General features: G+C 37.3%; 1 protein-coding gene across 3 annotated transcripts in view; it reads left to right on the top strand.

Moving 5' to 3' along the window:
• The window catches only part of CFAP69 (cilia and flagella associated protein 69), a 69840-nt gene that overhangs the window by 26143 nt on the left and 29566 nt on the right, over positions 1-14131 (top strand). For all 3 annotated transcript variants that reach the window (XM_037152538.2, XM_037152529.2, XM_037152517.2), the window contains 7 exons: positions 2360-2458; positions 6261-6410; positions 6513-6690; positions 8187-8310; positions 10885-10933; positions 11049-11170; positions 13596-13812. In XM_037152538.2, coding sequence (XP_037008433.2) covers positions 2360-2458; positions 6261-6410; positions 6513-6690; positions 8187-8310; positions 10885-10933; positions 11049-11170; positions 13596-13812 — 939 coding nt within the window. The remainder of the gene's footprint in view (positions 1-2359; positions 2459-6260; positions 6411-6512; positions 6691-8186; positions 8311-10884; positions 10934-11048; positions 11171-13595; positions 13813-14131) is intronic.

Raw genomic sequence — 14131 nt, 5'->3', positions numbered from 1 at the left:
TCTTTATTTTGCCTTCTATTTTAAATGAGAGCCTTGCTGAATGCAGTAGTCTTGGTTGCATATCCTTGCTTTTCATTACTTTGAATATTTCATCCAATCCCTTCTGCCTTATGTGTTGAGAAATCAGCTGATAGCCTTATTGGAGCTCCCTTGTATGTTACTAGCTTTTTCTCCCTTGCTACCTTTAAAATTCTCTCTTTTTCTTTAAATTTTTCCATTTTGATTGTAATGTGTCTTGGAAGTGAAGATGAAGGAGACCCTCTGCGCTTCCTAGATTTGTGTGACTTTCTCCTTCACCAAGTTAGGAATGTTTTCTCTTAGTTTTTCAAACAAGTTTTCTATCCCTTATTACTATTCTTCTCCTTCTGGTATTACTAAGATGTGAATATTGTTATGTTTCATGTTGTCCCAAAGCTCCCTTAAACTATTCTCATTCTTGTGTGTCTTTTCATTTTGTTGCTCTGAAACTGTCTTTTTTTTCCTTTATGGTGGCTTTTGCATTGAGAGTCTTTTAAAACAAGGGTAGGGCTCTCCTCTGTGCTCCCTCCTTTTGTCCAATTTCATCTGCATTTACTCTGCACCCCCAGAAGTGAACATTATATAAGCCCTAATATAGAACCCAAATCTTGAAACACAGAATCATCCTTTTTCTCTCTGAGAATCCAACCAGATCTGACTCAGTCCTAAAGCGAACACTACTGACTCCAGTTGTCCTCAGGCACCTAGAGGGCATGCATTAGTTCTAGAATCTCATAGGTCATTTTCAGATTCTTTTGGGGATCATACTTTTAGAACTTCACCAGAGCAAATGCAATCCAGTTTCAAAAATTGCCTGAAGCCAATTCAGAACTAATTTAAATATAACTGAAAAAGAACCCTTTCTATCCTTTATTCCCACCCAAATGGCTTGAACATAAAACTAGATTATCTGTAGGGCAAAGACTGCCTACAACTTCACTGTCTTCCAGTCTGTCAGAAAATGAAGAGCAGAGCTCACTTGGAACTTCTTCTCCAAGGAAGGAATACATTATTATAGACAGCACATTACTGATTCTCTCAGAGGAAAATACTGCTAACCCACATCTTACCAGAATAGTAATAGTAATGTACTACATGCCAGACACTGTTCTCTGTCCTTTCCTCATATTAATCTTCACTTAATGCTCATTCAATCCTCCTAACTACCTGAAAAGTTCGAAATGTCGTTGTAGCTGTTTTATAGATGAGAAAACTAAGACACTGCACAGGTCCTGCAGTGGCAGAGCCAGGGTTTAAACTTAGAGTCTGGTTCCAGCACAAGTGTGCTGTTGGTCACCATTTTTTTCTTCCTGGGAAGCAGAGTCTGAGTTGATTGAGGGGCCACATTTTATAAGGTTAGATTCAGGATATTTTGTGTGCACTTGTGTGTATGTGTAAATTTTATACTACCTATTTTGAATTTCTTTTATTTTTTAATTTGTATCGACTTTATTGGGATGATATTGGTTAATAAAATTGTATAGGTTTCAGGTGTACAGTTCTATAATACACCATCTGTTTGTGTGTTCACCACCCCAAGTCAGGTCTCCTTCTGTCAACATTTATCTCCCCTTTACAATCTTCTACCTCCCCCACCTTCCTTTTCCTCTGGTAATCACCATACTGTTGTCTCTGTCCATGAGGTTTATTTTTCTTTGCTTAATCCCTTCACCTTTCTACCCAGTCCCCAGACCTCTCCTCCCCAATGACAGCCATCAGTCTGTTTTCTGTATCTATGAGTCTGTTTCTATTTTGTTTGTTAGTTTATCTTGTTTATTAGATTCCACATGTAAGGGAAACCATATGGTACTTGCCTTTCCCTGACTGGCTTATTTCACTTAGCATAGACTTTGCAGGTCCATCTGTGCTGCTATAAAAGGTAAGATTTCCTTCTTTTTTGTGGCTGAGTAGTATTCTATTGGGTAAAGATACCACAATTTTTTTTATCTGCTCATCTACTTACAGGCACTTGGGCTGCTTCCAAATTTTGGCTATTGTAAATAATGCTGCATTAATTTTCTGATGAGGATTTTTTAAAAGATTTTATTTATTTTCAGAGAGAGGGGAAGTGAGAGAGAAAGAAAGGGAGAGAAACATCAGTGTGTCCCTGCCTCCTGTGTGCCCCCAACTGGGGACCTGGCCCGCAACCCAGGCATGTGCCCTGGCTGGGAATCAAACCAGTGACCCATTAGCTCACAGGCTGGCACTGAATCCACTGAGCCACACCAGCGCGGGCTGTTGAGGATATTTTTAATGATCATGTTACTAATACTTTATGCTTAAATTTGCAGACAAATTTATGACAGTGTTATTAAATAGTATTCATTTATCTTTCTGTCAGGTGATTTAATGAAAATACCAAGTTCTGAATTGAGGATACAAATTTGTAAGTGTATTGTTGACTTTTATCATGCAGAACCACCAAAGAAGCATATTACAGGTAAAGTTTTTAATGGTCTTTCAATAATAACTTATGTTTTCATAAAACAGAATAATCTATCCCATTTCTCTTTTAACTTGGAAAGAGAGTAGGATCATAAGTGCACCATCTCAAAAACAAAAGATTTTTTGTCATCTCAAACTCTTTGGTCTTTCTAAACAAATAATTATATGTATATGTATTTTCAATTTTAGGTTTGCATGGTATTTTTATTCTGGTGCTAAATATGGTATGATCTAATGTTAAAGTCATACCCAAATTAGTTTATTTTTACTTATTTCTATTAGTCAGCGTAATAGTGTTGGTAATATTGTTTATTATTCTCTAACATAATTATTTATAACATCAGTCCCAGCCAATTAAATGTTACAGTCTTAATAACAACATTCTCCATCATGTTTGGGAAAACAGTTCTGCATGTTACAGCTAAGAGATCTAACATATGATGATGATGAGGTACATTACACTGATAGGGATGATATTAAGGCAAAGGGCACTTGCACTGCAAAACATACTTCCCACCTCCATAGTTTCTGTGGTTTATAATCAACCTAGGAATGGAGAGGAGATATAAATCATATTCTTTAAGTTCTGTGTTTTTTAAGATAGGTGGAAAGAAACTCTGCGGTAGAAAAGAAAGATTATTTACATGACTGGGGAAAAATGGGAAGTCATCTGAAGTAAGAAATGAACAGGAGATTATTAAATGCCAAATTTGAACTATTGATGAGATAGACAAATGGAAATATTTGCTACATGGTAGACATATACAGTAGTTAGGGAATAGAGACCAGAGATACAGGTTTGAAATTTAACCAGAGGTGAAAATTGAAGCCATCAGTATGGTTGAGTTTCCTAGGAAGGAGCACAGGAGCAAGAATAACAACATGGAGTACGCCCATACTGAAATTTGGGGTGAGGGGGATGATCCAAGGAAGTTGGCAGTGAAGGGATCTTTGAAGAGGAGGAAGAAAACCTAACGGTTGCCGTGTCTGGTGTGCCAGTGAATGAAGAGTGCTTTGATGAAAGAAGGGGCCTCAGTGGCAAACACTGCAGAGGCTTCTGTAAGCGAGGAATGAAAAGGCCAGGTTAACATGCTGTCTGGAAAGTTGAGGTTAATCTTTGTTAGATTATTGCCCTCAAGTGTTCAGGGCAGATGTAGGGTTAAAGAATGAGAGTACTGTGAAAGTGGAGACAGGGGGAGTGAGGGAGTAGCGGTGGCGAATGCAGACTTGTACAGGGTGCGGCACAAGTAACGCCCCTCTTTTATTACAGAATCATAAGTGTGTAATTCTGTAACATAACAGTATCACACTCAAGTATATCATAACACATTTTAGGTGAAATGTTCAAATTAAAATTATACATTATTACACCCATTTTACTACCCTACCAACCACACTCAAGCAGGCATTAACTTCTGCCGGACCCTGTATTTTAAGATCAAATGGTGAAGGAAAAGAAGTAAGATGGAGAACAGCTTAACTGGTAGCAAGATCAAGGAAAATATTTAGGTTATGTCATTGTTTTTAATTTATTTAAAAATGAAGTTAGTAAATAGGAAGAATAAGAAGCTAGTAAATAGGAAATTCCCAAAGAAAGCAGGAGAGGATGGAATTAAGAACAAAAGCTTAGGGTTAGCCTTGGTAGGATACATACACCCTTCTTTCAGAATGAAAGGGAGACGAATGACATATGGGATACAAAAGAGGAGTGAAGGTGCCGAGAAGTGAGCTTGACCTTAATTTGATCGGGCTCTGAAAATTAGGAGCCTTAAGCAATGCTCTCGTGGTCACACAGTTGATTTTAAGTGATGGGCATGGATGGACATCTGGGACCACAGCTGGCAAGTCCTCGAGAGAGCAATTAAAAGAGACATAGCCTTGGAGATAGGAATCAAGTCCATGAGCCTTAACGTTATCATGTCTTTTTATAGAACTGTAAACTCAACAGACAGATACAGTAAATATAAGCTATACATTTTGGTCTATACCTATCATAGACTATTACTCAAATAAAAATCATGTTTTGGAACAATATGTTACAGAATGGGAAAAAGCTTACAATAAAATGTTTAGTGGTTGCAGTAGATTATAAAATTCTGCATATATATATTATACTGTTAAAGTAATATGCATATAGTAATATGAGCAGGGAATAGACCAAAATGTTAATGTTGTCATCTCTGGATGGTGCTAGTCCAGGCAATTTTTGTTTTCCTCTTTGTACTTCTTAAATGCCTAAGAAAATACCTTTTCTAAATGCCAAACCCATCATAGGAAGGGACAGGGCCTTGTCCAGGGTCAGACCTCAAATTCAGAAAGATAAACGGACAGGCATCTCAGAACTTTGGTGAGAAATCTAGTTGGTCTCAAAAGTCAGTAAGTCAGGGAGGTAGATGAGTGATACCAGAAAATAGCTGCACCTCAGGTGAGCTGGCATCCTGTGATGTTCATTTAATCTCCTTACGTGTAGTTGGACCGTGCAACTATGTCAGAAGGAGAGGTAGTAATGAAAGCTAAGGCAGAAGAAAAAAATTTTAACTTCATTTTTGATATATATAATTTATGTAAGTATAGCATTTATATAATTTACAAAGTGATCCCCCAGTAAGCGTAGAACCTACCTGGCATCTGCTCATACACAGCTAGTGCAATATTATTGACTATATTCCCTATGATGTACTTACATCCCCATGACTACTACGTAACTACCAACTTGTACTTCTTTTTTAAAAAAATTTATTGAGATGGCACTGGTTAACAAAATTATACAGATTTCAGGTGCACAGTTCTACAGCACATCATCTGTACACTGTATTGTGTGTTCAGCACCCCAAGTCAAGCCTCCTTCCATCACCATTTAACTCCCCATACCCTCCTCCATTTTCCCCCTCCCCCCGCAGAAGGAAATTCTTACAGGACACATCACCAAGAATCAAACTTCCCTGAAATACCATTATACTTACTAGCACTTCTCACAACAGCATTATATTGTATATCTCTCATTTCATTGCCAACACCTCGTAATTGCCATTCCTTGAAAGCACTGAAGTGATGCATGGACTGGAATAGTGAAAACATTCCGTGTTTGTAATCAGGGCACTTTTCTTTATGGATCTACGCATATCTACGGCAAATAAGAAGTAGCGTTCTCTTTTAGAATTTAAGATGTGGCCCCAAATTTGTGGTCCTATTTTATTTTATTTTTTAAATACTTTTGCTTTTATTTTTAATATTTTATTTCTTTATTTTTAGAGAGAGGGGAAGGGAAGGAGAAAGAGAGGGAGAGAAGCATCAGTGTGTGGTTGCCTCTCACATGGCCCCCACTGGGGACCTGGCCTGCAACCCAGGTGTGTGCCCTGACTGGGAATTGAACTGTGACCCTTTGGTTCACAGCCCATGCTCAATCAGGGCTACAACCAGCCAGGGCTCATGGTTCCATTTTAAATGTTACACCAAGAATCAGCAAACTATGGACTACAGGCCAAAACTGGTCCACTCTGAATAAAGTTTTATTGGAACACAGCCATGCCCATTTATTTTTATATTGCTTAATTGATTCCTGTTTCCAAGCAGAGTTGAGTATTTGTGACAGAATCCTTATTATCTATGAGGCCTGAAATACTCAATACCTGGCCGTTTGTAGTAAAGGTTTGCCTATCCCTGTGCTAAACCATTTTTAAAAAGCCATATACTTTTTAACAGTTTTGTTTTGTTGCTGCTATTTAGTGACCATTCCTTTGTCTTAATGTAGATGATTACTGTGTGAAATTACATATTTATTAACTAATTGTTGTTAGGTTACCAGCAAGCTAGCTCAATGTATAAGATTCAAATGGCTGAAGTCGGAGGACTGGCAAAAATGATGGTTCAGTCATTGGCCTTGCTTGAAAATCAGCTTGTTGAGAAACTTTGGGTACTTAAAGCTCTGCAACATCTTTCAACTTCTGGTTCGTATATTATTCATTTTGAACCCTTTATTCTAAACCTATTATGTTTCTATCTAACAATGTCATAACTGTAACATAAACAACTTATAAATTGATTTCCAGAAGTTAATTGTTCTTTAATGGTGAAAGCACAAGCAGCCAGTGGCATCTGTGTTCACCTCAATGACCCAGATCCCTCCGGACAGCTCCTGTTTCGTTCGTCAGAAATACTTTGGAACTTACTGGAAAAATCATCAAAAGAAGAGATCGTACAACAGCTTAGTAACTTGAAGTGTTTGCTGTAAGTATTTCTGGTTAGCTAGGAATGTTTTTTAACCTTGTGACGTAACTAACATTTTTTACCTCATGATATTACTAACATTTTTATTTGACTTTGTGTTCCAGTAGTCTTTTAATTCGTGTAATAGCTGTTTTAGGACATGTTGTTTGTGCCATGTTTCAAATTATTGCATGATACGAAGCCTTTTTTTCCAATGTAGAAGGCATTTAGAGTAGCTTGTTAACAGAACTAATTATGTCTTTGAATATTTATAAAGTAAAATTAGCATTTATGAGAACTACTCATTTGTTTATTCAATAAATGTATTTTTAAATACTGTCTTCTAGTTACTGCAATAAGCATTAGCAATAATATGAGTAAGCCTTTAAGTTACTTATTCATTTATTCATCAAGTAATTGTCTGCTCTGTGCCAAGCTGTACTAGGCCATAGAAAGACAATTGAAAACAGTACAAATGTGGTCTCTGCTTTCATGGAGTTTGTGTTGTGTTAGGAGAGATGGACAAGTAGTAAGTAGGCAACTAACTGCGAGTGTACTAAATGTTATGAAAGATGCCTTAAGGTGCTGCATGTTTTCCAGAGGAGGGTGAATCAGTACATTGTTGTTTGCAAGTGACTGAACACCCAACCCAACTGATCTAAACAATTATAGGAAATTTGTGGGTGAATATTACTAGGAGGTCAAGAATCAAAGTGGTTTCATGTGCAGCTGTGTTCAAAGCTTAGCAAATACTGGGACTTGGGCCCTCTTCCTCTCTCTGTTCTGTCTTCACTGTGTTGGCTTTATTCCCCGTCTGGTTCCATTAGAAGGTTTCTTTCTCTTAAAGGGGGCTGTTGCCCTTTTGGCCAACCTAATTACTAGCAGTTGGTAAGACCAAAAGTGATGAAAGGGTGAAGCCTAAATAAAGTAAGTCGCTGTTGTCCAATGCACTGTTGTCACAGGAAGGGCAAGTCGATCCTGGGAAGCAAAGCACAAATGTCCATTGGACAGGGAACCTGGAGAGTGAGTTAGTGCCTCCTGATGAACCCTAATCTGGTATCTGAATAATAAATACGAATTGGCAACACAGAAGAGTTCTGCATGCAGAGAGCATCCTAAACAGGGGAAGAGAAGTGAAAATAGAATTTAGCAAAATCAAAAATCTGAAGAAATTCAATATGAGAGCAGAAAATACAGGGTACAGTAGTGAGAGAAGCAGCTAACAGTGTTACCAGGGACAGTACACCATGAAAGGCCTGATAAGCCTTGACAAAGAAAAGCCTTTAAGTAGCTTTAAAAAGGAAAATGATGTGATTGAGTCTTTATTTTTGAGCACTTTGACCACCATGCCTAAATTGGATTGATGGATTCTCACTACAGTGAGTTAGAGGCAGATTTGAAAATACAGAAAAGATTAGAAATGTTTTTAAATGAATAATGGAAAAGGAAGATTTTATTGATAGAGACATAAGTATTTCCACAGAATATAGTTCTAAAAGTATGATTTTACCTTCCAGGGCTTTAAAGGAAGCATTTAAACATCTGTTTATGAGAGGTTTTAGTCATTATGATCGTCAGCTTAGAAACGATATATTAGTGATCACTACAATTATAGCTCAAAATCCTGAAGCCCCAATGATTGTAAGTATGAACAGATTGCACTCATTGAGACTGTGGGAGTGGGGGAAGGGAGCACTGGACTGCGTCACAATGTGTGTGCACTTCGTGGTAAGGCCGAGTTGTGTCGTACTGTCAAGATGGCCGCCAGCACAGTCACACTGCCAGCTCTTCTTCCCGTTGCCTTTGGAAACTTGAGGTCCTCGTGTTTTATCATTTATTCACATATTTACCATTTGTGATGTGTGTCTTTCCTTCCTGATGATACGAGGTTTTATCTGGTTATCATTTCCCCTTCACCTAAAGAACTTCCGGTAACTATTTCTCACGATGCAGATGCTGGCTGCGGGCAAACATGTCCTTTCAGTTTCTTTAATCCGAAACTGTCTTTAATTCACCTTAGTCCTTGAAATCTGTGTCTCAGAATATAGAATTCTAGGTTAAAGTTTTTCTCATTTAGCACTTTAAAAACATTGTTCCCCTCACTGTCCTTTGGCCTCATTGTTTCTGATAAGAAGTATTCGTTATTTCAAATTGTTATTCTTGTGTACAATGTAGGATTTTCACTCTATCTTTGGTTTTCAGCAGTTTTTCTATGATAAACCAAGCTGTAATTTTCTTTGTATTTGTCCTTCTTGAGGTTCATAGAACTTCCTGAAAATGTAAATTTAGGTATTTCACTAAAATTGAAGAATTTTTGGCCATTATTCTTCAAATGTTTCCAGCCCCAGTCTCCTCTTTTAGAACTCTGATTACACGTATGTTTCACTTTTTTGGATATTGTCCCACAGGTTCATGAAGCTCCATTTCCTTTTTTCAATCATGTTTCTCTCTATTCTTAAGCTTGGATAGTTGACATTGGTCTGTGTATTTAAATTCACTGAGTTTTTTCTTTTGGGCACCTCCATTCTGCTGCTAATCCCATCCAATACATTTTTATTTCAGATGTTGTATTTTTCAGTTTTAGAAGTTTTTTGGTTCCTTTTTATAGTTTCTCTTTCTTGGCTGAGAGTTGCTATCTTTCCATTAGTTATGAGCATCTGGTGTATTCCTCTGAAAAGCACTTTTTTCAGTTAATAAGCATTCGGTTTGACTATATTCATCCCAATGGTAGATGGCAGCTCAAATCTCAGTTCACTTCTTTCAGTCTCATGTGGGGTGCCGGAGTAGGCCCTGCCCTTGTGTGCTTCAGGCATCAGCCAAAGATTGAGGAATTGTATCCACAGAAATTGGGGTTCCCTTCCTCTAGCTCTCTCCTTCATGGGATTTCTCCCGTCACTTCCCAGTAGCAGTGTTCACCCTGTGATTGCTTCTGTCTGGTTCTTCAAGTGGGTAAGACACGAGTGTACCCTCAGATACAGCATCCCCTCGAGGTGCAGACTACAGCCTGGGCTTGTTCTCAAAGACATTCAGTTTTCAGAGGAAAACTCATTCATGGTCACTTCCTTCCTCAAAGTCCTGACTCCCCTCCAGTATCTGCTTGCTTTGGATCACAGATAGTTGTTTTTATATTTTGTTCAGAATACATAGTTGTTACCTGAAGGAGGTTTCTCTAGGAGCTACTCAGCTGTATCAGAAGCTGAGCTTCCCCATGTTTTATAATGTAAAAGTTACTGGATGGTGGACATGCTAGAGTAGAGACCTTTGCCAACAGTGTTCACATATCTCCACACACTTTCTAGGTCGTACTTAAAGGAAATTTGGTAGTGAAGGCCTCAGCCCCGTGTTAATGGGCATCCAGTTGTCCCAACATACGAGAACAGTTACAGGATTCATACTAGGAGACAGGGAAACAGTCTTACATGGCTTCCTCGTCAAGGCTGCAATGCATGTGCGGGCATACGTGTTTCTCTGGAAGCCCTGGTCAGTCAGGACGTTCTCATTACCATTCCTGCAAACATTCAGGTGAATTCCCTGAATGTGAGTCAAAGGAATAAGATCTCCACATTTTAATGAAACCGTCTTTACTGTAAGTAGCAAGTGTGTGAAGTGCTAAGCTCAAAGGTCCAGGGTTTGCCCCTGTACGTTCTACCTGATACACGAAGTCCACTCAGGACATGTCTGTCAGGAATGAGTTCCCTCACAGTGCAATGTGTGCAACTTCGGTCTTTCTTCGGGCTCTTCATGTTAAGTAGGAACCGTTCTGTTATCACTTGACTGCCCTTTTGACAAAATGAGAGTGGTTTGGTTTGGGGTGGGCAACAGGGTTGTTAAGAAGAAAAGCTGTTGAAAATAACTATTTTCTTTCCTTCTTGTGTCACTTGAAAGTATAAATAATGACATAAGTAGCTTGTAGTGTTAATATATTTTGGGTTCTCAGTCAATTTTAAATAGCATCTTATAAAAGAGTCTCCAATGACATATTTCTAAAATATTTCTTAGAACCTACAGAAGTTTAATATTAAATAAATTACAAGTTTATCTATATTCTTTCATTTTCTTGCTTTCATCCCTTCCTATTCGTAGTGCTTTATGATTTCAGATGGATGACAAGGGGAATCAGATAAAGGCACTTAAATATTAGGTAAATATGGGCATCTGTAACTGAATTTCCCCTAATTAACTCATCCTTCTGTTTGTTTTATGTATTTATATTAGGAATGTGGCTTTACCAGGGATTTGATACTATTTGCAACCTTTAATGAAGGTAAATCATAACACTTTCAACTTATAATTAACACTTTCAACTTATAATTAACTCGATGAGTTTTATATGTCATGCTGGCTTTTATTTTACTTTTTTTTTCTTTTTCTCCTCACAGTTAAAAGTCAAAATCCTTTGGTAAAAGGTCTTAAGCTTTCCAATTCCTATGAAGATTTTGAGTTGAAAAAATTACTATTCAATCTAATTGTGATCTTATGTAAAGATTTACCTACTCTACAGGTAAAGAGTGATCAAAGCAAAAATTTAAATTGTCTCACTTTGTAGTATAGCCTTTTATAAGTCATGGCTGCACATCTTTCATCAGCCTGTATGTTTTTACCATAAAAACTAACATGCTTGCCCTGGCTGGTGTAGCTCAGTGGACTGAGCATGGGCCTGTGAAGCAAAGGGTCACTGGTTCGATTCCTAGTCAGGGCACATGCCTGGGTTGCAGGCCAGGTCCCCAGTAGGGGACACATGAGAGGCAACCACACATTGATGTTTCTCTCCCACTCTTTCTCCTTCCCCTCTCTCTAAAAATAAATAAATAAAATATTTTAAAAAACTTACAAGGTGTTATTGGCTGGAATTTCACCTTTTTAAAATTTTCTTTGCTGATCTGTAAACAGTGAACTTACTCAAATTTGAACCATGTAAACCAAAGAAAAGCAAGAGAGCCTTAGAGATTTTTGTGTTTAGATCTTCTCAGTAAGATGGGCCCAGTTAGCGCAGCGGTCTGCCTCTCACCATGGTAACGAGGGCTGCGTCGCTGGGGGGAAGCGAACCTCCATGTAGCCAGGCCCACACCCTCCTGAGCTGCCTGTTCTCCACACCAGCCTAATGTCTTTATGGTTTTTTAAATTATCCATAAGTGCACCTTACTACTTTACACATAACGGCATGATATAATTTGAAGCACATTGGAACTGAACTTGACTTCAGTCTTATTACCTACTAGCTATGTGGCCTTGGCACAACCACCCAGACGTTCTGAGACTCAGTTCCTCCTCCTGTGGAAGGAAGGTTATGATACATCTGCCCCGCTCACAGGGCTGCTGCAACATGGATTCATGAGATACAGACGCAGGCTTCATAAACTGTAAAGTGACAAAAAACTGTACTACTGACAATTCTATTAGTTTAGTTATTTCCTGCATTAAGTGAAATTTCATTTTAGTCCTAAAACTCTTTCAGGCCCCAGGAGTTTACCATGAAAAAGAACTGGGAATCCATTCTATCAATATTATTAATGACGATAGAAAGGTGGTTTCCCACAGGGGCTCAGGCCTCAGTCAGATGGGATCCAGTGCTGTTACATTCTAGCTATGTGATCTTGAATAGGTTGTTTAGTTTCTCTAAATTCCACACATCTGCACTTCAAAGTGTGTATAACACCTACCCTATGGGATTATTATGAGGATTAAAAGAGCTCAGAAATGTCTTGGTACTGCGACTTTGAGGAATATATAAACAATGCTCAGAAAAAATGGTTATAACTTTATTAGTTATATCAAATATATATACACTCTATACAACCTAAGAATATTTTCTGAAATGCAGGATAGAAAATATTCAATAAAACATGGTTTATTATAGCAGAGTATTACATAATGATTGAAATGGTAAAGACAATAAAATTTACACTACAATTTATAAGTCAAATGGTACAAAGACTATAGTGAGCTTCTTAAACCACTGTGTGAGCAATGGAGTTAACTGATTTTTTTTTATGTCATATTCTGGTGACCCAGTAATAGTAGTAATGATGGATATGTGTGTACTGTTATTTGCAGTTCACAGAGTATTTCAAAACATTATCCACTTAATACTTATAGTAATGCTAGAACTACTTGTTATCCTTATTCCTATCTTCTCAGTTCTAAATGTTCTTTCTGTGTAGACTAGTAGAAAATTTAGGAAAATTCATAGATGTTATTGTGAAAGTCTGCATAGAATAGTGCCAAATGAAAAGAAAACTGAATAGAATATAACACGTGGTGTGCTGCTGTCTTGTGTACCACAAACATGTGTCGGTGAGATTCAGCTTATTTATGTAATATTAACTTTATTTTCATAAATAGTTCTGCATTTTTGTTTTATTTTTGTCAAAGTCATGGATTCAATATGACTAAAATTCTAGGCATGTAATTAAATATGGCTTGTGATCTGACTGGCATTCATTGGACAGAATTTTTGCAGTTACATTTTGTATGCTTGAAGATTACCATAGTTATGACTTCAAACAAAATGGATTTTTATAGTATTCAGTTGAGTCTGTGAAATGTTTCCTTTATAAAAAGAGGGAGGGAAGAGAAAAATGCCAGCAGTTTATTTGTCTCAAATTTTCTACTCCTGTGGCTTTATCAGAAGGAAGAACTAAACCATATATAGACAAAAAAATGAATACTTTATAATATTACTGCCAGCTAGAGTGTATATATCCCAGAAAAGGGATACCAGCCAACTATTGTTATTATTGAGTTTTTGCAATTTTTTTTATTTTTTGCTTTTTGGGTAGTTAATGTAGGTCGAGATCTTTAGGAAGGAAATACTTTGAAATTATTATGAATAAAACATCAAAGTCAAAAAATTTTAATTTTCATAGATTAAATAAAACTGTTTTATTTATGTTTCTAACAAAATACTTTCTGCCCCTTTCTCATAGCTACTAATTGATGGCAAAGTGGTTTTGGCTTTGTTTACCTATGTTAAAAAGCCCGAGAAACACAAAATAACTGAGTGGTCTGCAGCACAGAGTGAAGAATTACAACTGCATGCAATTGCCACTTTGTCATCAGTGGCCCCATTACTAATAGAAGAGTATATGTTGTGCCAGGGAAATGCTCGAATCCTGGCGTTTCTGGAATGGTGTGAGAGCGAAGGTGAGTGGCCTCCAGAGATGCCTGTCCAACTCTAACCTGCATGTTTCCACTGAACCTTCAATATATGCATAGGAAAAGCTATAAAATGAGGGCAAAGAGAAATAAAAATATAACTTTTGTGATGTTTTAAGAAAAAACAATCAAAGATTTCATTTAAAATCAGGCATTAGTGAAGATTGTAACTACAGTTGATGTACAACTCTCAGTAAAAGAAACTATACATAAAATCTGACTTAAAGTTTTATATTATCAGGCCTATCCAACAATTATACAAAACTAAGTGCTGCAATATTTTAAATATTCATTCAACAAATATTTA

This window comes from Artibeus jamaicensis, unplaced genomic scaffold (assembly GCF_021234435.1).
Source record: "Artibeus jamaicensis isolate MK-2021 breed Jamaican fruit bat unplaced genomic scaffold, CSHL_Jam_final contig_3173, whole genome shotgun sequence".
In the NCBI taxonomy this organism is placed as follows: Eukaryota; Metazoa; Chordata; class Mammalia; order Chiroptera; family Phyllostomidae; genus Artibeus; species Artibeus jamaicensis.
The sequence above is the reverse complement of the archived record's forward strand: the minus strand, read 5'-3'. Positions and strand labels throughout refer to the sequence as shown.